The 26,152-nt window shown below is 37.9% G+C and overlaps 1 protein-coding gene across 5 annotated transcripts in view; it reads left to right on the plus strand.

Moving 5' to 3' along the window:
- Positions 1-26,152, plus strand: part of PREX2 (phosphatidylinositol-3,4,5-trisphosphate dependent Rac exchange factor 2) — a 295,426-nt gene that overhangs the window by 255,851 nt on the left and 13,423 nt on the right. For all 5 annotated transcript variants that reach the window (XR_013553558.2, XR_013553556.2, XR_013553557.2 and 2 more), the window contains one exon: positions 22,200-22,302. Coding sequence is in view for 2 of the 5 variants with exons in the window: in XM_078441822.2 (XP_078297948.2) it covers positions 22,200-22,302 (103 nt within the window). In the remaining 3 variants the exon portion in view is untranslated. The remainder of the gene's footprint in view (positions 1-22,199; positions 22,303-26,152) is intronic.

A 26,152-nucleotide genomic window follows, 5' to 3' on the forward strand; every position in this document is an offset into this window, starting at 1 on the left:
CTTAATCCTAGAATTATGACCAGGTTGTCCAAATTATTCTCTCTGCTATCCTGTGAGCAGTTTTAAAATTTGACTATTGTTACATGGAAGACATAGATTGATACCCCATAACTGTTTTATAAGTATCATATTCATTGATTGGGGTGTTAGGACCACAAGTAACACTGCAATTTCAAAGTGGTTTGACTTTTTCCATTTCTACTATTCAAAATAGATGTAGCTTTAGTTAGTTCATTTCAGAGTCATTTCCTGAGGTGTAGGCAAAAATACCCCATGACAAATGCTGATTTAAAGTTGAAACTATTTGAAAATGGTACAGCTTTATTTTCCTATTATGCAGAATACAATGGGAGTTTAACATTATCTTTTAATCTTTCAATGAAGGCTATGCTTACACTTTTCATGACAATAAAATGTACTAATTTATATTAGATTTGGAAATCTCACATAAAGACTGTTCTTAAATTAATTCTTTAGTATTATAATTCAAATGGCTAGAGAGAAACCCAAGCACATCCACACCTGCACTCAACCTTAAACATGGAGGTTTACCTTCAGGTTCTGACAAACAGGAGAAGTCCACAATGTGAAGCAGAATAAATGTCGCACCAACTATTTTTTTATCATTGACTTCTAAAATCGAGATGAGAAATGCACAGCAAGATGGTATCCACATCAGATAGTCAGTTTCCTGATTTTATTTACCAAATAGTAAAAGAATCTAAAGTCTTTTTAGAGTATTGAATTATACTTGAATTGTACTGCATATGTTTGATATTAAAGAGAAGAATGTAGGTTTTCAGAACGAAAAGGCAGATTTAATTAGCATTAATGTCTAGATGTTTTAATGCCAACCTGAATCGGATGGCAGAGCTGCATTCAACAGTGAATGCGAGATTAGCGGGAAGAGAATTCAGAATGAATTATTAAAATCTTCTCATAGCGTTTAGCCTGGCTTTGTTTTTATTAAATTCTTTTCGCTAGGGTAATCCTTTGTGTGTGTTACAATTCTACTGATGAACTTGCCTGCCCACACTCTTAACTATTCACTCATGTCAGTTCTCTTCATTGCTACTGAATGGTGAGAGAAGAATAGGACTGTCTCTTCTTAAAAGCAGATGTTTGCCTTTTAATCAATATCGACTGATGTTAAAAGGTAGTTTCATAAGTGAAAATGTTTCATAATTTCCTATCCTGATCAGCCTTTTTTCATTTTCACTTTGCATTCATCCGTTGCAACTTCCATCTAACAGCACACAATTGGAACATAGTTGTATTGGTCCATACAGCTTAACAATCTGCTTTATGCTCATAACAACTGTATCTGTGTCTTCAAAACGTATGCATAGACTTTTTCATTATCACTTTTATTTGTCACATAGGTAGTCCAGCCAGTTGCTCTCCCAGAGTTTACTAAACGATTAGTTGAGTGGTTTATCTTCTCGTCTATTGTGCATAATGCCTACAGGGAGGCTTCTTTCATTATGTAGCTGTTCAGATTTCAATTTGATCTCCCAGTACGTTAAAAGAAAACAAAAATATCCTCCGGATGGAATTACTGTGGCAAGTTTAAACCTATGTGGTCAGTATATTATTGTTTAAGTTCTCAAAAGGATCGTGCTTGTGTATAACACAGCCAGAAGGTTAGTTGTGTGGCACTTTGACCTCTTCCTGGTCTTGGGAGAGATCGAATCCAGGTATCTACTGTGCTTCTCTGCTAGATATGCAATGATATTTCAGTAGTGCCTCAGTTTATACTTCTTTGATTCACAAATACAAACATGTGAATTGAGTATTTTTTGAATTTCCTTTTCTACAAAGATTCATACAAAGACTGTGTATATATCTACTTTATAGGCAAATTGTTTTTTGCCACATTGAACATTTTTGCAGTATTGAATCGGCCCTATGACTTTTAATGTCCTCTTTTGTACTCATACCAGTCAGCTGTTGCAGGCAATCCAAAAGCATGCTACAGGGGACCTGAATTTCCCCTCTATTTCTTACTGCAGCATCCTTCCATTAAATGCAATGTTTCATTTTGTTGTGGTTCTTTATCCCCCCCCCCACAGCCCCCACTTAACAGCCAACTGTTTTTCTTGAACCAGTATAAATCAGTGTGCTGCAAATGTTATAAAACCTGAATCATGAGTCTTACTGTGTCCAAAAGCAAAGGTGTCATTTTCTTCCCACTACATTAGCTTCTGCTTGCCTTGCCGGTGGGAACAAGTGGGTGGAAATTTCCAGAGGCTACCTGAAATGATTTGTCAAAGAAATTTCTAATGAGGGCAGGAAATCTGGGATCACAGTTTTTCCCTCTAAGGACTTGTTCCAAAGAGTTTTTGTCCGCTTAGTCTCAGTATTTTTTAATAATTGGTTTTCAGTGGTTTCAGAACCCTGGTATGGCCCTGCAGGAAAGTGCGTGATTTGAGCACAGGCCTCATGTCTAACTCCCCTTTGAGCCCAAACCTTGGAGATCTGTACACATAAATTACGTTTTATCTTCATGCTTTGTTGTGAGGATGAGTCTCTTACAGGAAACAAAACCTTGCATTTTTTTTTAAAGATTTCTTTAATTTTTTTTTTTTTTTATTTTGAGAGACAGAGTGTGCATGCAAGTGGGGGAGGGGTAGAAGGAGAGGGAGAGAGAGGGAGAATCCCAAGCAGGCTCCATGCTGTCAGCACAGAGCCTGCCACGGAGCTCGAACACCTAAACCAAGAGATCATGACCTGAGCTGAAACCAGGAGTCAGACACTTAACCAACTGAGCTACTTGGGCTCCCGAAGGGCTTGCATTTTTAAGTAACAAACCTCGGGTTCACTCATTGATTGGAGGCTGTGAGCAGCACGACCAAGAGGGGCTCAATGCATCAGAGATTCACTGGCACCCAGCATCAGTCAATGTCTTGTGTTCTGGTTAGAACCCTGCATAGGTATAAGAAGGAAATAGTCTGTGGCAAAGGCCCACCTATTTTTGTTATTTAAAAACATATTGAAAAACATCAAGCTGGCTACCATCTATGTATTATGGTGGTAAATTTCTTTTTTTTTTTAGTACATTGTAGAAATTAGTTTTAACATATATAAAGTTTTAGGAAATAAAAGACCATATGTATTTGAATCTTCTAACTTAAGAGGGGTTTATTCCCAAGATGTGTTCCTTAGTTGGTTATTTGGAAATCAAGACATATTTTCACATTTGACGGTAATACCAATGGTGTTTGAATCTTCAAAGTCAGCCCTCTCTCTCTTCCCCTTCCCTGACAAGCACTTATATAATCTATAATGTGACCATGGTATAGGACCCAAAGTATGATTATAAACATTTGTTAGGGAAACGAAAGCCAGGGGGCACCTGGGTCGTTCAGGAGGTTAAGCATCCCACTCTTGAGCTCAGTCCAGGTTCCACATTGGGCTCCACACTGGTCATGGACCCTACTTAAAAAAAAAAAAAAAAAGGAAAGCCAGGAGATAAAAAAAATAAAAGCACTGAAGACAACTATGTATTACTAGTCTGGGTAATGGAACAGTTTTTTTAAAAAATGTAGACGAACATGTAATGACTCTTGGTTCATATAAACAATTAAAAAAAAACTTCTTCAGGTAACTATCAATTAGCAATTTTAGAAACCACTTTTGTTCGAACTTTGAAGGACTGTGTTAGCACTATTTTATTCTGTCATAACCATGACATTAAAGGACAAATTGACAAATAGGCCCAGCTAGAGGAAGGCAGAATCTTATAAAAGTGGATCATTCAAGGTAACCTGACATAGGTAATCAGAGTCCTAATAGGGCGGATGATAAAGCTACATCGTTTTCCGTTGCGCACTAAAAACATCAAGTAAGAGGAGTAGATTTACTCTGGGGATTTCCATATGTAAGTTAGATTCTATGTATGAGACAGAAAAAATAAATTACCATACTAAGCAAATGAAGGTTTCAAATATATCCCTTTATCTTTTGTTCAAAAATGACTTGAGAGATTGAATAACAAGATTAGTGGGAATACTTGATTTTCAAATCTCCAGAAAGACGGCTACATAGAACACAAGAAACATTTCTGCTAGCTCATGATCTCAGAATACCATACTTTCCCAACAGAAAATTCTAAAATTATGTTCTGTAAGAATCTGAAGCATGTGAGTCTAAAACACTACTTTTATATAAGGGCAGTAGTAGCAAGGACAGAAATGACATTTAAAATTGCCATTAAATTTTGCTGCAGTTATGATTATTTTTATTTGACATTATTTTCTAATAATAATATGGTTATTATTCTTTGATATAATTTGATTATATCGATGCAACTGTTCTCATTTGTTTGAACTCTAATAAAATCAATGAATCAAAACAATGAAACAAAAACAAATGTGAAAATTTAAAATTGTGCTATAATCCTTAGAAGAGAAAAAATAAAATTCTATTATAATAGGGTTCTGGGAGAAAGACAAAGTATATCCTACTCATGATAGGATAGAAGTATAAATCTTAATAACTCTGCCAAACTTCTAAGGGCAGAGAATAGAACGATGGTTACCTTGGGCTGGCAGGAAGAGAAAATGGGGAGACATTGGTCAAGGGATACAAAGTTTCAATTATACTAAGTTTTAGTGAGTTCTGGAGATCTAATATGCAACAGTGTGACTGTAGTTAACAATACTGTTTGTATACTTGGACATTTGCCAGGAGGGTAGATCTTAAGTGATTTCACCACCAAAAAAAGAAAAGAAGGAAGAGAAAGGAAAGAAAGAAAGAAAAAGAAAATGTTTAACTGTGGGGGTTGATAGATAGGTTAATCAACTTGATTGTGATGAATACTTCAAAATGTGTGTATATAAATATATAAAATCAAACTATATACCTTAATTTTTAATTAATTTTTAATTTTCAATTATACCTCAGTAAAACTTGGGGAGGGGAAGCAAATCAAGAATTTCAAAGTATGTGGAATTGTAAAATAGGCAAATAAAACTCCACAATTCACCCTAATTTTTAAAACCAGGTAAATAATATAGGTATTTTTTCTTAAAACTATGAGAAATCAAACATTTCAAACATGATAGAAGTTTCATTCTTTTACTTTTCTTTCACTATCTATGAACAATAGATAGATAATATTAAATTATTCTGTAATTTTAAAATGTCCATTGTTTTCTTCAAATTAGATTACTCTGAAAGAAGAAGACAGTAATTATGAGAGTGAGTTATTGCAGTGGTTTCTAGTTCTGACCTCCAGTTATCACATGATGTTGACCAGACAAGCCTTACTTTCAGTACATAAAAAAGCGAGAGCTTATGCATGATTGCCTTTCATCATTAAAATTGGAAAAGTCTCAGTAATCACAATACATTAAACATATCTTAATAAAAAATAATCTAGAAGAGTAGTTTCTAAAAATTATTTTTAATAATAAGCTCTACACCAAACACGGGGCTTGAACTCACAACCCCAAGATCAAGAGTCACATGCTGTACCAACTGAGCCAGCTAGGCATCCCAATAAAAATACTCTGAATACATAATTATTAGTTACATTTCATTAGTATTTGCCAAACCCAGTTTCACTAATTGACCATATTATTAAAATTTATATATTTGTGTTACAAAATTGTATTTGTATGTAGCTATTTAAAAATGAGAAATACAGTATCTACTATAAAAACATCAAAAGGGCAGGATTCTTCAAATTTTATTTTAATAAAATGAAGTTATTGTTTTTCCTACACCTGCAAAATTCTATTAAAAGCAAAATCAAATGCCACTTTCTGGGATGTGTTCCTGAAGGCTTCATGGTTAGTGATTTTCTAACCACTCTCATAAATGTCATAAGCCAAATTTTCTATCCCTCCAGAGGAGGGAAGAAATATGGGTGTCTCTTCTATATGAACCTAGAGCAGAAGAGCAGGTGACATGGAGAAAGGTTGACAGAAGGAAGTAGCAATTTCTGCCTTTATGATGCTAATCTTAAATTGGTAGTAGGTCATTTGACATAGTCTGGAAGAAGACAGAGGTGTTAGATTGCAATCCTGTTAAGCAGGAAGGGTGTATGTAACACCTGTTTTAGGTTTTGAAGCATGAATAGTGGTTGGCAGGTGATGGAAATGAAGAATGGTTCTGTGGAATGCAGTCAGATGAAAATACAACACTGAGGTGTGAAATAGCACCCTACCTGGAGACAGTCACCATAAAGAGTTCCCTGCTTCCTGGCAATGAAGAGAGAGGGAAGCGTGGCAGAGAGATGAGGTCAGAAGAGAGATGGGCATTGGAGAATGGAAGGCTCTAACTGCTAAGTTAAGGATTTGGGACTCCCTCCTGGGGACCCCATGCAGCCAGTGAAGGGTTTTCAGCCTGAGTGGCTCAGTCAGTTAAGCGCCTGACTCTTGACTTTGGCTCAGGTCATGATCTCACGGTTCGTGAGTTCGAGCCCTGCATCAAGATCTCCGTTGACAGTGCGGAGCCTGCTTAGGATTCTGTCTCCCTCTCTCTCTGCCCCTACCCCGATTGCTCTCTTTCTCTCTCTCTCAAATAAAACTGAACTTAAAAAAAGAAGAATCTGATTAGATGTATTTTTTTTAAGATGGCTCTCATGATCTGTGATAGAATGAGAATGGAGGTAGAGAGACACCTAGGACTTCACAATGTACAGGAAGAGATGAGGAGACCCCCAAATCAAGGTATTAACACAGAGGGTGGAAGGGAAAGGGTAGATGTGAATGGTATGAAATGGAAATAGCAAAACTAGAAGTTCGGTGAGAAATAGAGCTGGGGGGCGGCAGGGGGAGATCTTGATGATTGGAGCCATCCAGTTTGGGAAGTAGCGTGGAGGGGGCTGCCATGGGGAAAATATACATATTTTTTTTTAGGGGATTATGGAGAAGGACTGTTATGTGTTGAGTTTTAGATGTCCATGGTATCTTATATGGGGATGTTCTTTGACAGATTTGTAGTTAGCAAGAACTAAAGGGGTGTGTGTGTGTGTGTGTGTGTGTGTGTGTGTGTGTGTAAAGAAATACAACATAGAGGTGCCTGGGTGACTCAGTTGGTTAAGCATCTGACTCTTGATTTTGGCTCAGGTCATGATCTCAGGGTCATGAGATGGAGTCCTGCTTGAGATAATCTCTCTTTCTGTCCATCTGCCCCCTCCCCTTCTCACATGCTCTTTCTCTCTAAAATAAAAAAAATTTTTTTTTAATAAAAAACAGGTATAATGCAAATGGGTATATACATACACACACAGATGGCAAAGAGGCTATGGAAAAACAGGTAGGGTGATTCGTGAGTACAGGAAGATTGGAGAAGGAAATCACATCAGAGAAGGCTTCACATAGATATAGTTGAGTTAGGTTTAAAACATCACTAAGAATTTTCTGGGAATATACTTCAGGTATTAGGAACAGGGGATGGGTATTCTAGGAAAAAGCACAGAGGTATGAGAAAAGAGTAATCAGTCGCCAATCACAAACAATGAGAAATGATCACTTGGGAACACATTTGGAGTGTTAATATTCCCTAGTTCTCCACCTCCCCATCCTCTGTGAGCCCTGAATCAGAGGAGCAACATAGGAGGAGCCTCAGAATAAAACACTGAAGGATCTACTAGAAAGGTATGAAAAATACTGAAACAAAGCTCTATTCAGTGTCCTGGGTAAACAGATCAAAGAGGAAACAGTTATGGTACAGTGTCCAAAAATTGGGGAGAGAGATGAAAATCACAAGCTGAACACCACACCCTGAAGTGTTGATGTCCTCAAAGAATCTCTGGAATCGGGACAAAAGGCAGATAGCAAAGTAGAGAAGATGGGAATAGGGAGGTAGCATTGAAGAACTTTGGGCAGCTGGGAAAGGTACCTGACGTATTCAGTCAAATCCCCAAAACAAAACAGAAATGAGATAAATAGGCAAAAGAGTCTGGGCTGAAAATCTAAAATGCAGAAAAGCAGATTCAACCCTGGTGGCTATGGTAATTAAGGTCGTAACTTACACACAGATGTTTCATATTCATACACATTTTTAGCATAGCAAATACAACCTTACGTGCCTAAGCGCTCATTCCCCATCCCCACAATTGCCTCTGTACTAACCTCAGCGGTGAAAAACCACATCAAAGAAAAACACACCTTAACAGGCTTGACTAGAAAGGTATGAAGGATATGGACTGTTTTGCCTGGCAGTTGATTTTTAAGCCTAGGCTTAAAGATACATGCTGAGAACTTTGAGAAAATGTATTGAAAGTTGCAGTAGAAAGTCCCATTATCTTTAATGGGACTTTCATGGCTAATTCCCTGTGCAGCGCTGAAAATGTGCCCCTTAGACTTGATTGCTTTTTTGCCTTAAGATATATGGAGTTCGTGGAGTATTCAATTTGGCTGTGCTTCTGCTGCCAGGATCTCGCTCTAGCTGTTGCCCATCACTTCTGCATTCTGTTCGGTTGTTTTCCACCGTGCACCCCTCTGCCTGCCGTCTCTTTGCCTTCTTTTCAAATACTCATTAACCCCTTGTCTTTCAGCTCTCAGACTATGACACACAGGAGCCCAGTATGGTCATGGGAAGATTTCATCAGTCCTCTCTGTTTGACCAGAGTCATACAGTAATTTTGAAAGCATCGATAGACATCCAGAGGGTATCCCTATAAAACACACTGGAAATTTGCCTGAAAGATTACTGGCTTTTGGATTAGAGCTATTATCGGACTGCCATTTACATTTTCTTAAAGGGAGAGTGTAAATGTGTAGTATTATACATGCATATATAAGATGAGTGAATCCTGTAGTATTGAAAACAAAAATCGGTTTGCCCTTTTTTGACGTAAATGTATTTATGTGTTTCATTTCAAAAAACGCCTTCTCTCTTCAGGGGAACAAGGACATAGGTGTTAGGTTTTGGAAACCCCTGTTGACTTGTGGCAGTTTTCTCAAGCTTTTCATTTGTCACAAACACTTTGCTAAGGGTGACCAAAGTGGGAAAGATTCATAGGTTAGCAGGGGGCCTTTCCATATTAATTTTTCAGAGGCTGCCTGGGTGGAACTGTAGCAGCCAACTGGGGATTGCTCAGTGTTTAACGTACTGCATTAGCCCTCAGGTGTACAATTCTTCCTCAGTGCAAGGTAATAAAAGGGAGCAGGGGAAAGAAACCACGTTAAACGATTAGTTGCTTCATTCAGGTGCTTCATCCTGGTTGTCAATAGACTTTTCACAGTAGTGCTCTGTGCTCAGTAGTTAAAAGTAATTAGAAGCCAGAATAAATGAGATCACCGCGGGAAGGAACAGCTTTACACAGAACAGTGCGTTTTATGTAGAAAAGTACGAATCTGTAGTAGAGAAGGACTGCCATCTCCCTTCAATTTATTTTTGCTACTTGATTGCTTTACAATCGGTGTATTTCCTTAGTGTGCTTCAAATCTAGATCCTTTTTAATCGTGAATGCATTTTTGTATGATGGGGTCTACATTCATAGTAAGTAGTGTGGGCTGGCTAAATTAATCTCTACCAACACAATGCATTTAAAGTATCAATGTTGAGACCAAGATCGTGATTGTTGAAGTATGGATGTGGGGAGCTGGAACTTTCTAAATGCAGTAATCCACGTGATGTGGTTTTGGTAACATGGAAAGAGCCCTGGACTTTGAATCCAAAAAAACTGGTTTTGAATCCTATTACTTATTTACTGTGTGACCGTGATTACATCACCCGGTCTCTCAGAGACTTATTGGTGAAGTGGGAATAATAATTTCTTTCTGAAAAAGATAGCAGAAGGAATCAATGAGCAATGTATGTGAAAGCATCTACCGCAAGACCTGGCATTGGTGAACACTGAGTTTCTTCTATCTTAATCTGTGTTTCTGATAGTGAATCCACCTTCCCATTGCAGAGTTAGAAATATGAAATGTATCTGTTTTAAAATAACTAGATCAAAAATTGAGCACTATTTCCTGAATTCGCCCATTCTGTTCCATCCTTATTTGCATTGCCTTTCGTTGGATCCCCTTTCCCACCCCCACGAACCCCCTCCCCACATGTGGATTGCTGCAGCAAAGCTCCTGGTCTTTCCATCCAGTCTTGTCATTCCTCTATTTTCCACACCCGCTTCCAAGGCAGTACCTTTGTTTTGTCTCGTTTTTCAGATTAATCTTTTCTAGATTAGAAATCTACTCATGTTACTCTTCTGCTTAAAATACATCACTGAGGGGGTGCCTGGGTGGCTCAGTCAGTTAAGTGTCCGACTTCGGCTCATGATCTGACAGTTCATGGGTTCAAGCCTTGCGTCCGGCTCTGTGCTGACAGCTCAGAACCTGGAGCCTGCTTCGGATTCTGTGTCTCCTTCTCTCTCTGTCTCTCTCCCCACTCATTCTCTCTCTCTCTCTCTCAAAAAATGAATTAAAATTTTAAAAAATATTAAATACTAAATAAATAAATAAGTAAGTAAGTAAGTAAAATAACTAGATCAGGGGCGCCCGGGCGGCTCATTTGGTTAAGTGTCTGACTTCAGCTCAGGTCATGATCTCGGGGTTCGTGGGTTTGAGTCCCGCATCCAACTCTGTGCTGACAGCTTAGGACCTGGAGCCTGCTTCAGAGTCTGTCTCTGCCTCTCTGCCCCTCCCCTGCTCACACTGTGTCTTCTGCCCCTCCCCTACTAACATTCTCTCTCTCTCAAAAATAAATAAACATTAAAAAAATTTTAAATAGCTAGATCATGCCTACTAAAATAGGGGAGACCTTGCAAGAACTATTTCAAACATTATAGTTAGATGTGAAGTAGATTTTAAATGTTCTCACCACAAAAAAAGAAATGGTGGGGCACCTGGGTGGCTCAGTTGGTTAAGCATCCGACTCTTAATTTCGGCTCAGGTGATGGTTCTCACAGTTCATGGGTTCCAGCCCCACATCAGTCTGTGTGCTGACAGCGTGGAGCCTGCTTAGGATTCTCTCTCTCTCTCTCTCTCTCTCTCTCTCTCTCTGTCTCTCTCTCTGTCTCTCTCTCTGCCCCTCCCCTACTTGCACTTGCTCACGTGTGCTCTCTCTCTCTCAAAAGTAAAGAAATAAACATTTTGGAAAAAAAAGAAATGGTAATTTTGTGGGGCAATGCAGGTGTTAGCTAACCCTATGGTGGTAATCATTTTGTCACATATAAATGTATAAATGAACATGTTGTACACCTTCAACTTGCAGAATGTTATATGCCAATTATATGTCAACAAAGCTAGGAAAAAAAAATCACAGTAATGAGTCATGATAGGATGAAAGAGGGGTGTGAAAACTACAAGAGTTAACTCCTCTGAACTGTGAGAAATAGAATACACAAAACACTGGGCCCTATTAGAGCTTATTTTTAGAATCCTCCTTTGGTAGCTTGTAGAAAGTCACTCAAGAGCAGCAGAACAGAATCCCCTTGAAATCAAGGACAGGAAGTTTTCTTTCCTGGCCTCAAAAACCAAGAGTATGGGTTAGAATAGACACAGATATTTAGGACTTGAAAAGAATCAGATGCCGACAATTGTTTATTCATGCATTCACTGAAGGGAAAAAGAAAGGACGGAGCACTGTTGTGTGGCCCACACCGTGCTCTCCCAAACCAGAGAGGTAAGAGGGTCACAGTGCTTACAATCTGAGATCTTGACAAGGGACCCACATTGGAAGCCAGGCAGCCATACTATGGAGCATGAGTATACTTTAGTAATGGCAATAGGAGAAAGATGGTCAGAGGATTGACTTTTTAAAGGAAATGTCTCAAGGAATAGGTTTATCACTTTCAAAGTGCAATAGAGAGGAAGAATATATAACATGTCATGTTGACAGTGAAAACGGATTTTGTTAGGGTTTCAAATGTTTTCTTCAGAACCCAGAAAATATTGGCAAATGATAACTGGACAATTGTGATGAGGGAATAATTACCAGTTAATGAATTAATATAAGAATAATTAATCAGAATATTATGATATATATTTTCCAAATATTACCAAAACTCAGCCAGAGTTGTTAATCAGAAGACCTGGTGTGAACAGTGATTGAACCCAGAGAACGGGAAGTACAAGCCATTGTTGAAGAAAGAAAAGCCATATGCCATTTATAAGCCACAAGGAAGGAAATCTGATTGTATTTTTACCAGTATTTATTGTCCTTATAATGCATTTATTACTTCATCAAATATATTTTATCAGTGATTACTTCCTGAACAAACACATAGATGGCATACAACACATACAATACATGGAACAAATGCAGAATATAAAGAAATGAATCTTTTAGGAGTGTACATATAAGACCTTTGGCACACATTAAGAATTCATGTCAGTTTTTTCAGTAAGTCTATACGGAATGCTTACTGAGTCCTGGGAAGTATGTAAGGTCTAGGAAGGCTACAGTCAGTTCAGACACCAGTCCAGACTAGTGATGGTGGTAGTGGTAACAGTATTAATATCAGTGAAAATTGCCAACATTTGTTAAGAATATACTACATGCTATCCCCTGTGTTAAGTACTAAATGTGAATTATTTCACGTAATCCTGGGAACAACACACTGAGGTGCATTTATCATTGAACTCAATTTACAGATGAGGAAAAAGAGTTTCAGGAGCTTCAGCAACTTGCCCAAGTTCACATAGTTATTAACAAAATCCAAGATCCAACTCAGGAAGTTTACCTGCAATGCCTGTGTTCTTTAACCCTACACCTTTCACACAAGTATGATACAGCATGATAAGAGGTATGATGTGTGACCTTAAACAAGCATTATGAGATCCCATACGTGAGGGAGCAGCACATGAGAAACAATAGAGGGAGTGATTTCAGAGAACTGTACACAGTAGAGTGGAAGAATGAAGACGGAAAACCAGGGACCGTATTGTGCACATTTTGTGTTGCACGTTAAGAAGTGGGAAGCCATTTGATGTTTTGCGCTTTGATCTGCATTTTTAAATGATCACCTTTGCTATGGGGCAAAAACAGTGGGAAGAGGCAAGACTAGGAGAGTCAGAGTGAGGTTGCACCAAAATAGGCAAGAGATATTAGCAGCGTACCTAAAGAGGAGAGATTTATGACACAGTAAGAAACAGGAAATTAAATAAGCATAAAAGGTACTAGAGTTAGGTATGTTAACATGTGGAACTGCACAGTCCATTCATCCCTTATAATGAATGAGTTTAGTTTGATGGCTTGGGGGCTTGTAACATTTCTCAGTCCGGAGGTGAAACAGTGGGCAAATGACAGATAACTAGACAAACATTTTAGGGAAGTGGTGATTTTAATATTAACCCACAATCTGGGAAGGTTTTATGAAAATGGGAACATTAAAGATACTAAAATGTAATTTCATAATAATACTTTAAGGAATTAGATCATTTCTACGTCTTATTTCTTCTAAGTGCTTTCTTTTTTTTTAATATGAAATTTATTGTCAAGTTGGTTTCCATACAACACCCAGTGCTCATCCCAACAGGTGCCCTCCTCAATGTCCATCATCCACTTTCCCCTCCCTCCCACCCCCCATCAACCCTCAGTTTGTTCTCAGTTTTTAAGAGTCTCTTATGTTTTGGCTCCAAACCACTTTCTTATCAGGGCCGATATCAATGAGAGAACCTCTAACTCATCTATTTCCTACCACTGCTTGTTTTGTGACAGCTGAATAAGATGGGAACATGAGAAAAGCACAAAGAAGAGCTAAAAGCACTCGGAAACTGAGCAGAATCGTTTGTATTTTTTCCAACAAGGAGAAATGTATCTTTAGTTCAAAGATTGTTGCAACTAATCTGCCTCAGGCTGCCCGGGACAGAAGTTCAGATGATGCCGTGGAGTGCATCAAATCAGGCAGTCGCAGAACCTTCCATCTGTCATAAAAAGCTTCTGTGTATAAAAGAGTGGTGTGCAAATAGCAGAAGTGGCTGCTGCTGCTCCAGCTTATTTCACCTCCTTTGTTCTCTTGGGATTGAAATAGTCATTATTTCTCTGCAAATTTCGAATGCTGCCCAGGTAGTCAGCTTAGTGAAGTATCACGGAAAACCACAGCTGATTAGAGTACTAATAACTTGTTTGTGACAGTCCCTTGAACAAGGATAATGGGCCTGGCTTTTAATTAAAGGAGAACAAAAGAAGACATTTATAGAAAAGGGGGAAATTATTTCACGTTTTCAAATCTAAATCTGTAATACTCTAAATAGACATTCCTATAACCGTAAGAAAGCCCTATAACTCATGTGAAGAATATTATCAAAATGATAGGTTCCTTAGGATGTCCTTATAGATAGACTCTGAGTGATGCATTTGCACCAAGGGAATTTTCTCCCTCTTGTCTCCAAGACTAAAGGCAGCATCATATTTATAAAGGAGGGTGAAAATGAGGCAATACACCTGGAAGTCCCAAGCTAAAAGAACAAAATCAGACTCTGATTATTATGTAGAATTGTACATTGGGACAAAACTCACTGATTTCAGAATTGTTAAATATTTATTTCTTCTTTTTTTCTCTCTCTTTTTTTTTTTTTAATGTTTATCTTTGAGAGAGAGTGAGAGAGAGACAGAGCATGAGCAGGGGAGGGGCAGAGACGGAGGGAGACACAGAATCTGAGGCAGGTTCCAGGCTCTGGGCTGTCAGCACAGAGCTCAACGCGGGGTTCAAACTAACAAACCATGAGATCATGACCTGAGATGAAGTCGGATGTTTAACCAACTGAGCCACCCGGGTGCCCCCATCCTGTTTTTCTAACAAGAAATTATTCTGCTAATTATACTGCATGAGCACAAAAAAAGATAACATAGTTATCCAAATGCCTCAATTCTATTACTTTTGCACAAAATAGTTAAAATCACTGTTCAAGTAGCTTTTGAAGTCACAATGTGAATCTCTAAATACAGTGACTCTGGTGGGTTTTGTATGGGGGTAGTTTTCAGTTATAATTAAGTATGTAACACTATTGAGGAGTACAATAGAAATTTTCAAAGTAATTACGTTTGGCCTCAGTTTTAAAAATATGGGGAAATAAAAACACACTGACCCTTGCGTTTCCCGTTGTAATGTTTTTCACTTCATCGTCTACATCGTGGTAGTTTATGGCAAATTGTGGTGACTGCAGATCCAGAGCTCTTCATCACATTAGTGTTGCATGTATTTTATTTGTGTCAGAATCTGAATGACCCTTCTCCACTAGTAATAGGGAAGGTTGGGGTCACCCCCAAGAGAGAGCATCATAATGATCAGATTCCTGACTGTGAGCTAAGAGTCAGCAAATAAATCCACTGTTGGAAAACAGAGCTGAAAGCCATAAACCTCACATGGTTCTGGTTTCTCACTTCAGTTTCCCAGTGAGTCATTGCATAACCCTTGTGGCCCAAAAGGGGTGACGCCTGTCTCCAAGTGTTCAATTTAATGCATTTCAACCCTTGGGAGATTGGCTTCCTTGTTCAGTGCAGTTTGAATCAACATTAAATAAAGCATTCAAGCTTGGGAGGTTTTAAAAGGTAATTGGGAGTAAAACTGATGGCCTTTATGAGGCCATTTTTGTCTGGGATCATGGTAAATGACCAAATATGTAGAAGATCCTTGGGTTTTGAGAATCTTTTATGTAATTTATTATAGAAGTGTCACGGATCATCTTAAGGAGAAGCATTAACAGGTTTTTTTAAAGGACTAACATAAGTTGTTTCAAGACTTGAAGTCTTACAAAGTGAACTAAATATAGTGTAATACAGTATGATTTAATAAATGGTTGGGGGGCGCCTGGGTGGCTCAGGAGGTCAAGCCTCCGACTCTTGATTTTGGCTCAGGTCATGATCTCACGGTTTGTGAGACAGAGCCCCGTGTCAGGCTCCACGCTGACCCTCCCCCACTCTCTCTCTGCCCCTCCCCCCCCAAGATAAGTAAAAGCTTAAAAAAATAAAGAGTTAAAAAACAATATATCGCATTTAAGCCCATTTAGGAAAATAAGCTTTGTCTCTTCAGGAGACTTAGTTGAGGCAGAGGTTTGGACGCTGATCATGTTGTGCCCCTACCATCTAGAAAATGGACTGGCAACTGGGAGACTATTTCACATGCTTTTTCTGACCTTTCCCTCTACATTTTGACATACAACATAAAATTGATACCTGATGTCCAGAATCCGTTGGGACAAACATATGAAATAAAAATCCCAAAGAAACATAGGAGCAAGTGCAAATTACAGTCGGGTGAAGTCTATTTCTACCAAGCCCCAATTTGTAAAAGAGATAATGGTGGAAGTTTGTCATTCGCTTCATGAATTTATCATAATGATATAACATAATTTTATAAAATTAATAAAATTCTAAATTTTTAAAAATTAACCACAGGGTTATTTCAATGACCAGCATTTAAAAATAAGTAGAAAGAGGTTTTGTAAGTAGTTAAAATATAATGGGGTTTGGGAAATGGGATTTATGAAAGCTCACATTCCTCAAATTTTCCAAGTGATGTGTTGCTCATAATGAATTCATGTAGACAGACTTACAGTGTGAGTGCAGTAGCAAAGTGGGGTGGAAATAGCATTACCACAGGCGTGGCTAAGTGTCACTTAAGGTAATTCTTATGGCAGTTTATGAGGCCACTATGCCAGCTTTTATCATTTCACAGATTAAAAAATTGAGGCTGAGAGAGTTGAAGTAACCTGGCCGGGGACCTACAAAGACATCCAGTACCCCTGGTTATGACGCCCATGTTGTCAACTGCTATTCTGTATTCAGAAAGGTTTTGTGATATTTTGAAAGACACTCCAAAAATGGACAAACATTCCTTATGCGGGGAGAGCTTTGTGCAGTGGTACCAAATGTTGACCAAGCAGAAAGAAGTTCTGGGTAGAGGGGCAGGATGGAATAGCTGGAGTGCTGGGAAGATGGAGCAGAAAATGGGAGAGCAATTGGTAGAAATCCTTAAGCATCAGGTGAAGAGTTTGCTTTTGCAAATATTGCCTGGAAAGCAACTGAAGATCTTTTGAGTACAGTATTGATAGCATATTAAGGACAGATGCTTAGTAAATTATTTTGGTAATTTGCTTCACAAATTGCTATCTTACATCATATAATGTAAATGTTGGATTTTTTTTTCATATCAACCAAGGAAATAAGGGCCTCACTTACTCCTAAACTCTGATCCTCAAGGCCATGCATCTTGCGGGCCCAGACTACTTCTCTAACTTCATCTCCTCCTCTCTGTGTGACCCTGCACATCAAGCTTCACACTTGCTCTTAAGCAGACAGAAAATGCATTAACCTCAGGGCCTTTGCACTTGCTCTCCCTGAAATGGTCTTCCCAATAGCAGCACTTTTCTCTGCTGTTTCACCCTATTCAGTTTCTATTCCCTTAAAAATTTTTACTTTTCTGGATAACTTATCACCACCTGATATCCTCTATTTGCTTCTTTATTTTCTTTTTTCCTCCCCTTGAAGTTTAATCATCAAAAACGATGGTACTTTTTTTCTGTTTGCTGTTGCATCCCCAGCACACTGAAGTGGATAAAGATTTTAGGGTCTGAAGTTAAGTGCCCTATTTAAGAAAAAAGAATAGAAAAATTACAAAATGAAATAGAAGTGAAACAATATTTATTTATTTGGAATGCAAAAAAATTTACAAGATTTAAAATGCTGGCAAATACCACAAGCATTATAAAATCTGAAAAACAAAAGACTGCCTTTTTTTTACTTTATTGCCTGACCCACCTCTATAATTCTTCCCTCCACGGTTTTTGGTAACATACTCTTTGACTGCCTCTTCAAATTATAATAATTTTGTAATATAATCTACAGAGAGAATAGGAAAATAATTTTGTTCTATCTCTAGCATAGCTGAACAAGTTTTTAAAAATATATTGATTAGAAAAACCTTTTAATTTCAACATTATTGCTAAATCTCTTACACATTTTAAAATTGTTGTTGAATATGAAAACCCTTATAAGGTTCTTTAGCATATGAACCATAACGTTTGGAAGAATATTCCACAGACTAGCTTCTGGCTCTGTACATTTCTAGCCTGGTTTTTCCAACACCACACACAGCGCCGGGTGCCTCAGGGTATGAATATTGCATTGAGCAATATTGAGCCCTGCCCCTCCTTGAGCCTTGCCCCTCCTTTTCAACAGTAGGTAAGTGAGTTGCACAATGGACAGTACAAATACTCTGGGATCCATTTCTACACAAGAAGACTACAGTAGCCTAACTAAAACGGAAGTGACTGCAAGTCATATACATAGGTTCCAGTCAGCCTAGCCCAAGTGTGTCCTAAGTCTACTTCCCAAGGGAAGTTGGGACAGACATAATTAGGTCAGCAGTCCTAACTATTTGCAATTAAAACATTTTGCTTCAGACAGGGCATCTGGGTGGCTCAGTTGGTTGAGCATCCAACTCTTGATTTCAGCTCAGGTCATGATCTTACGGTTCATGGGATCGAGCCCCACTCTTGGCTCTGCTCACAGTGCAGAACCTTCTTCAGATTCTCTCTCTCCCTCTCTCTGTCTCTCTCTGCGTACCCACACTCTCTCTCCCTCAAAATAAATAAATAAATAAATAAATAAATAAATAACCAACCTTTTGCTTTTGCAAATTTATAAAAGCATGTGACTATGTGAACAATTTGCTAGGGATCCATATAAGTAAGGGACCCTGACTTTCAACCTTTTTTAGCTTGTTAGTAAATCAGCTTCCTCCAGCACCTAATGGTACTTGTGGGTACAAAGTAGACACTCAAAAAATATTTGTTGAGTGAATGAATGAACAAAAGTTACTCCTTTGTGACTCTTCCCATAACATTGTTAAATCAGAGTGCCTTTCAAATTAAATTGGACCCATTAACTACAGGTTACATTTATCATATTAAAACTCTACTATATCTCTGATGTGATGTAGGATCTATTCTTAATACAAAATATGTCAAGAAGATTTATTCATTACAAGCATGGATATATTGACCCTTTCCCTTTTCTTTCTGTGGGGAAATTCACAATTTCTGCATAATTTTATAGCCCTGTCAAGTACATTTTCTCAGGAGTATGCCCTAAGCAGAGCTATTATTGGAATGTCTTCCTACTAAAATTATGGAACAACTTTCCTCAGTGTCTATGTTATATTTGCCTTTTTATCAAGGACAAATTCTACTCTGTGATCTTTATTTTTTTTTATTTTTGTGACTCCCAGGGAAGAGTTGTCTAAAATTTAAAAATGATACTACAACTAGAAAGATCTGAAAACTGAAGGCCCATGATTTCCAGGATGGAGTAGAACTATAGGTTTAAATTTTAATTTAACTGTCTAATATGAAAACAGTTATAGTGCTAGAAAGGAAACTGGTGGGTCAGATAAGAACTCTTGCCCTGAACGAATTTGCTTAGGCTTCCCAGCCTTTGGTATGCTGTCTTCATTCTCTTGTCCAGGGTTAGCAAAGCTGTCTCACTGGCAATCAACAAAGTACCTATAAAACCAAATGATCTCTTGTCAAACCTGACTGAGTATATACCTTTATGTACCGTTGCAAAACCATGTGCCATTTCTGGATCTAGAATCTTCCCAAGAATGCTAGAAGCAGAAGTCTTCTTGCAAATGCTGAATTTTTCCACTTGACATTCAGATACTGATAGCTGAGAGAAGAGAAAAAGCTAGGATGCAAATTTTGGTATATTAACAACAAAGTTGTGGGCTTACTGCTGAGCTTTCTTCCACATGCTTAATTCAGGAGAATGGAATCCTGTGATGCCATGATAGAAAAAGTAGGCTCCCACTGGACAAATCAACTGTGAGTCAAACACAGGCAATACTTCCCACAGGGACCTGGTTGTATCTTTTTAAGTGTTTCACTTTTTTAAAATTTCAAATTAATCTCGGGACCTAATTGGAATATACACAGTGGTTAGTATGAAAAGACAGATTAGAAAGACAAAGCCATCTGGTTTTGATATGCTAGTGAAAGAAAATATATGTATCCATTTTAAGGTAGATTTTTCTGTTAGATGATGTGTGTGTGATTGATTCTAAAAAGGTGACACCTGAAGGTACCCTCTCCGAGAGCATATTACTGGACCACATTGGTTGATCGGGAGATTTTTGAAGTCTCTAGCAGATAATTTGCTGCTGTAGTACTGTTTACTACAACTTGAACTAGGGAGAAATAAATCGGTTTAAAAAGATTAAGAAAATGGATAAAAATTATAGGCTGCTTGTTAAAAATCCTTCACAACCAGTAAGTGTTTGTTATAAATAGAGGAAGGCAAGTCATGTTTTATCTAAAAGAACAGACATATTTAAGTTTGATTAGAAGAAGATAAAGATTTCTTTTAGTGTCATTCAGCTAGTATAATGAGTGTTATTGATTAAAATGTTGGAATCAATAAGGACTTAAAATTGGAGTAGAGGAGACCTTAAGGAGGTGGAAAAGGTTATGGCCTGTCAAATAAGCTGACAATTAAATGCTTTGTAAAAAATTGATTTTTTTTTTTTAAGCGTGAACGGTCAACTAAACTTCTTGGCTTTCATGGGCGTACGCTGTTCTACAGCATGTGAGAGCATATGAAACTGCAACTACATATTATTATCAGACTCATACACTAAATGTTTGTAAACATACTACCGAAAGCTAATTGTAAAACTTTAGCCCATCTGAATATGTTATTAATGCTGTGTAAAGAGGTCATTTAACAGCCAATGAAACTTAACATGTTTCTCCTTAGAATCCAATCATGTATAATAAGGCGGTAACTCATCAGGTTCTTTCTAAAATGTCAGCAGTAATGTTTTAAGCCCCTTACTCTTCTTTTTATTAATTCATCAGTATCAAAATCTAGCAGATGTATTGGATTTCTGTAGTTCAGTCTCTTAACCAAAGATAAGTGAGTTAGATATTCCTCACAGAGAAGCGATTGCATAGTAGACCTTTCATTTGTAAGGAAACACTGAACAGATCTAGAAAAATACACGTGTAAAAAAAAAAACCAACAAAATACAGGAATGTAAATGCAAAAATGGAAAAAAGACCATCAAAATATCCATGAATTGAAAAGTGCAGTAAGAGAAAATCTGCTCATGAATTTTACGAAAATTCAGAGACCAGCACCTGAAAATGTTAACAAATATGCGTAGGTTCTCAGAGCTGCCAAAGAGAAAAACGTGAAAGGACGTAAAAGGAATTCCTTAAAAGGGAAGGCAAAGGACAAAGGACAAGGAGAAAGGCACAGCAATTACTGAAATCAGGGGCTGGATTCTGAATTTTCTCCCGGTTGCTCTGGGCATCACATTCCTGTCTAACTAGTTATAAGTTCCTTTTGAAAATTTTACAATCTCTTCTATTGGGTCCAAGAAACATACTTAAAAAAAAATCAACTCTGATCTTAGTGGATATTAATTTCACTGTTTACTTTTCTAAGCCTTTTGGCATAAATTAGTGTAAATCTATTAACTATCATATGTAGACATGAATGAAAAATATTAGGAAGTCATTTCTTTTAAGTTACATGGAATATCAGTAAGGAATAATGTCTGATAATTAGATTTTATTATAATTTTTTTAACTTTAGGTATATAAACTCATAAACACAGTTCATTATGAGTTTGTTAAATTTAAATACTTAGGACCCCAGTCATGTAGCTCTCTAATCTATTTTTATTTTTATTTTATTAATTTTCATTTATTTATTTATTTACTTCTTTTTAATGTTTAATTTTGAGAGAGAGAGAGAGAGAGCGCATTCGCATGAGTAGGGGAGGGGCAGAAAGAGAGGGAGACAGAAGATCCCAAGCGGGCCCTGCCCTGACAGCAGAGAGTCTGATGTGGGACTCAAACTCACGAACCATGAGATCATGACCCGATCCGAAGTTAGATGCTCAACCGACAGAGCCACCCAGGCACCCCTATAATCTATTTTTAAGTAGGTGTTCTATGTAGAAATATCAATGGTTCATTGTCCAGTTGCTTCCATTTTGGCTGGCAGTTTTGATTTTGACATTAGTCTAGGGGAAGAAAAATAATTTTCTTTCTATCCTTCTGAGTTCTTACCTGAGACCCCTATAATAAAATATTAATGAGAGAAAAACAAACAGTTTATTAACGTGTGTACCTTATGTATACATGGAAGATACCCAAGGAAAAATGAGTAACTCTCTGAGGAGGCAGATTTTGGGCTAGCCTATTCTGTTGCCCTTCATTAGTCACCCAAAGCGTTTTGAAGTCCTTAATGGGAACTGGTGGCATTTGACTTGCTTTTGCCTTTGCACACAGGTGCACCCTGAGCGTGACACTGGAGCAGGCCATCATTCTGGCCAGAAGCCATGGACTGCCTCCTCGCTACATCATGCAGGCTACAGATGTGATGCGGAAGCAGGTAAGTCACACACACAGTTTAGGGATTGTTTTACAGGACCGTTTTTTTTTTTGTTTTTTTTTTTTACATTTTCAATGTGTATTTATTTTTGAGAGAGAGAAAGAGAGAGAGAGGAGGAGGAGCAAAGAGAGAGTGAGACACAGAATCCAAAGCAGGCTTCAGGCTCCAAGCTGTCAGCACCGAGCCCAACTCGGGGCTTGAACTCACAAACTGTGAGATCATGACCTGAGCTGAAGCCGGAGGCCCAACCGACAGAGCCAGCCAGGTGCCCCTACAGCACCTGGATTTGAAGGTTCCTTTTAATCAGGATTTATCAGGTTTAATGAGGATTAGTCAGCATTTATCAGGTGTCTGATTAGTGCCTGGATGTGGGGGACACTTTTTCAGGCTCAGAGAGTAAGTGTGAACAAGAAACACTCCCAGGAACGAAGGCAATACAGACATCTATATGAGGATCCTCCAAGAAACCAAGCCAGCCTGGAAAAAAGGATGTGTAAGAGATAACCAGAAGGAGGAAAGGGGTTGGCCAAGTGTAATGGGCAGGAGTAGATTTGAGGCTTATGTAAGGAGCAAGGGCAAAGGCTACATGGCATTTTCTGGGCATCGCAGGTGATTTAGTAAGGCTCTGGAAATAGAATTGAGGAAGAGGGTGGGGGCAAGGAAGAAGAGGAAAGAATTGAAGGCCCTTCTTGCTCCTGGAGCTCTCAAAGTGAAGTCCAAGCCATGCTAAGAATTTGGTGCATTATTCTGAAGATAAAAGCACATATCTCAAATTTTCCTTCAGAGGATGAAGAGTAGTCTTTGGGATGTCGTTAGGTCACTGAAGTATTTATAGGTGGGAATAAACTCCCATAAAGAGAATGAGCCTTTGATACAATACCCGATGGTATTTTAATGTGATAGTTTGGTTTCTAACGCTTAAAATTCTTTTAAAAGGTAACAAAAATGCATTAATCTCCAATTTATTATTAGGAAAATGTGCCTTATATAATAGAAAAGACACAACTTATTAGAAAGACAAGAGTTGGAAAATACCAATTTTATGTTTTATTCTGCCACAGTTTCTCAGGGTAACCACAAAAAATTGATTTAACAAATATTTATTCTTGCTGACTTGGTTTGAACTGCCCAATGATAGTAAGTGATTTAGTTTTTAAGATATGCTTTTGTAGTTAAAACTTATTTGTTTACTAAAGACTTAGTGTATAACTCTTACGCAAACATACTAATCTCTGTGGGTTTGCTCCCAAGATATACTACAGAATGTAAAAAAAAAAAAAAAAAAAAAAAAAAAAATCCATGGAAGCAGTCATAAGTGATACCAGCACCGGTTTGGGGTCTGTAATTCAGGAATAAAGTACAATGAATGGATATACATTGGAGCTTCGAGGTGGGAACCCTGGAGCTGGAGACTGAAAACCAAGATCTGACAAGGTCTAACAGGGATTTGCTAAGTAAAGGTTAAATCCACAAGAAGCACAGGGCACAGTATGGTTCAGCTAGAAAAGGGCAAATACAGATGCAAATGCCATCAGATTTTGGAAGGATTTTTTGGACGGATATAATACAAATTTGGTTTTAAAAAGTAGACCAAAGTAAACTTGTGATTATTCATTTCAGGGTTGGGTTTGGGATGCCAAAAGTACAGAAAGACACTAAGCATTCTGTTTCACTCTCTTACTGTTAGAATAAGTTTGAATTAAGACTTGGAGGGGCCATCTCGAAATTATGGTTTATGGCAAGACTAAGAGACTGATTATTAGCCTGTTTTAGAATAATCTAGTGCAGGAGTAATGATGAATTCACTAGATATACATTCTTACTATATGGACTTCAGTAATCAAAAACGTTTTAAGTTCTTACACGTGAGAACGGACATCTATAAATTAGAGGGGGGAAAGTAAAAACCGTATTATGTAAGCCTTAGTGACTTATTTAACCAGTGCAAACCTTTTTGAAATACAACATACATGCTATATTTACATATATTATTATATGTATTATTATATATTTATAAAATGTAACTTAAGGAAACTGAAAAGTTACGAAGCTTCTTATAAAATTTCTAAACTGCAGTTTTTCAGTATTCATCACTTCTTCCTTCTACTTTTAATAAGTATATTTAGAATAGGTAGCTACCCTCCTTTGTTACTGGTTTCTCTGCTGCAAATATGGCATCTCCAGGTGGATCTGAAACAAAGAACTGATTTCTGACTTCCGTATGGAAGATCAGAGAGCCTGGGGCCCTCTCTCTAGAGAAAGTGGGTTAAACTGGTGTACAGGGGGATTTTTGCAGCATTCCTTCTGCTGCCCATCCTCTCTCCAGTGTCCCAACTGTTACAGGCAGTGGAATTAGTGGCTAGGATCCAGTCTGCAAGCCAGCTCTTACCTACCTGTGATCTAAGTAGTTAGAACACAAATGGGGATCAAAGATCTGACTTTTCTGTTCCTTTTGTTTCTCAAACATTTAGACTCAACTCTCCAGAGACTGAATGGTTGAGATGTTTGCCAGATTAATGAGTAATATTTTCTAAGATCTTTAGTTTCTTTTTTAGGGAGAAGCGCTTCAGCATGATTTATTGTATGGTTTTCATGTACAGCTTTGTATATCTATTTTTCACAGACTTGTTTAATGCTCTGGTTAGTTAGAAAGAAAGCTGAAAGATAGAGGGAAGGGTACTATGCCCCTTCTAATTTTTTTGATAATGATTATAATAATCCTAGGCAGCACTTTTACATAACCTAAGATCTGATTAATACAACGTTTGAGGGAGAAGCTTTCATTTACATTAGAAACAAAGTTTTCTATCCTACAAATTATACATTCCACGTATTATTGGGTGGAAGACCGCCTCAATTTTTTTTAAATAAAACTGGAATTTCAGAGAGTTCTGTCTCCTTACCTACAATATCAGGACATTATACTGGGCACAGTAATAAAGGCTCAAGAAGATGTGATTCTTCCCCCATCTTATGGTGGCCATACATAGGCAGATCATCATGATACAGGTACCAATAGACAAGTGGTATACAACCTCAGTGTTTTCGGACATAAGACAGGGAATAAATAAATAAGTGAGTAAACTGTGAGCCTCTCAGTGGCTGGGACACTGAGTATAGTTTGTTTTGGTGGGCATAGGTTTCCAGAATAGTACCTAGCAGAGAGTAAATGCTAAATGGCGTGTGTTCAATAGTTCTAACTGGGATAACCAGAAAAAGGCTTCATGCAGAAAGTGATATCATGATAGTGATTTAAAAGCATAGATTCTTGAGCCAAGCAACCTCAGTTTGAATCCCAACTCCAGTGTTTACCGTCTGTATCATTTGGGACAAGATTCTAAGTCTCTCTGTTACTTAGTTTCCTCATTATTAAAACAAAGATTTTAATAGTACTTGCCTCGTAGTGTTGTGAGGATATACTCAATGCACTTAAAACAATACCTGATATAGCAAATGACCGATTAGTTATTAGCCAAGATGATATTTGATTTGAGCCTGGGAGGATAAATGGGAGTGGACAGGTCGGGAAGAGGAGAGAGGAGGTCCTTGGGTAGAGGAAACAATGTAAACAAGGGTGGAAAAGTGCAAGTACCTGGCATGTTGAGTATATGAAGAATTATATAGTTGAATTCACTGTGGAATACACCAACAGTTGTGTTCAGCATGATGAACATCAGTGTGATTTGCAACCTTTGAAGAAAGCAAAAGCCTTTCTACAGACTACTCAGTGGAATATTATGAGACTAAAGACAAAAGTAATTATACACAAACACTATACCCTAGCCTAGTAAATCTATTTCTCACAGGGATATGATTTAGAATTTTTAAAACTAGCTTCTGTGTATACTAG

Source organism: Panthera onca, chromosome F2 (genome assembly GCF_046562875.1).
Source record: "Panthera onca isolate mPanOnc1 chromosome F2, mPanOnc1 haplotype 2, whole genome shotgun sequence".
Taxonomy (NCBI): domain Eukaryota; kingdom Metazoa; phylum Chordata; class Mammalia; order Carnivora; family Felidae; genus Panthera; species Panthera onca.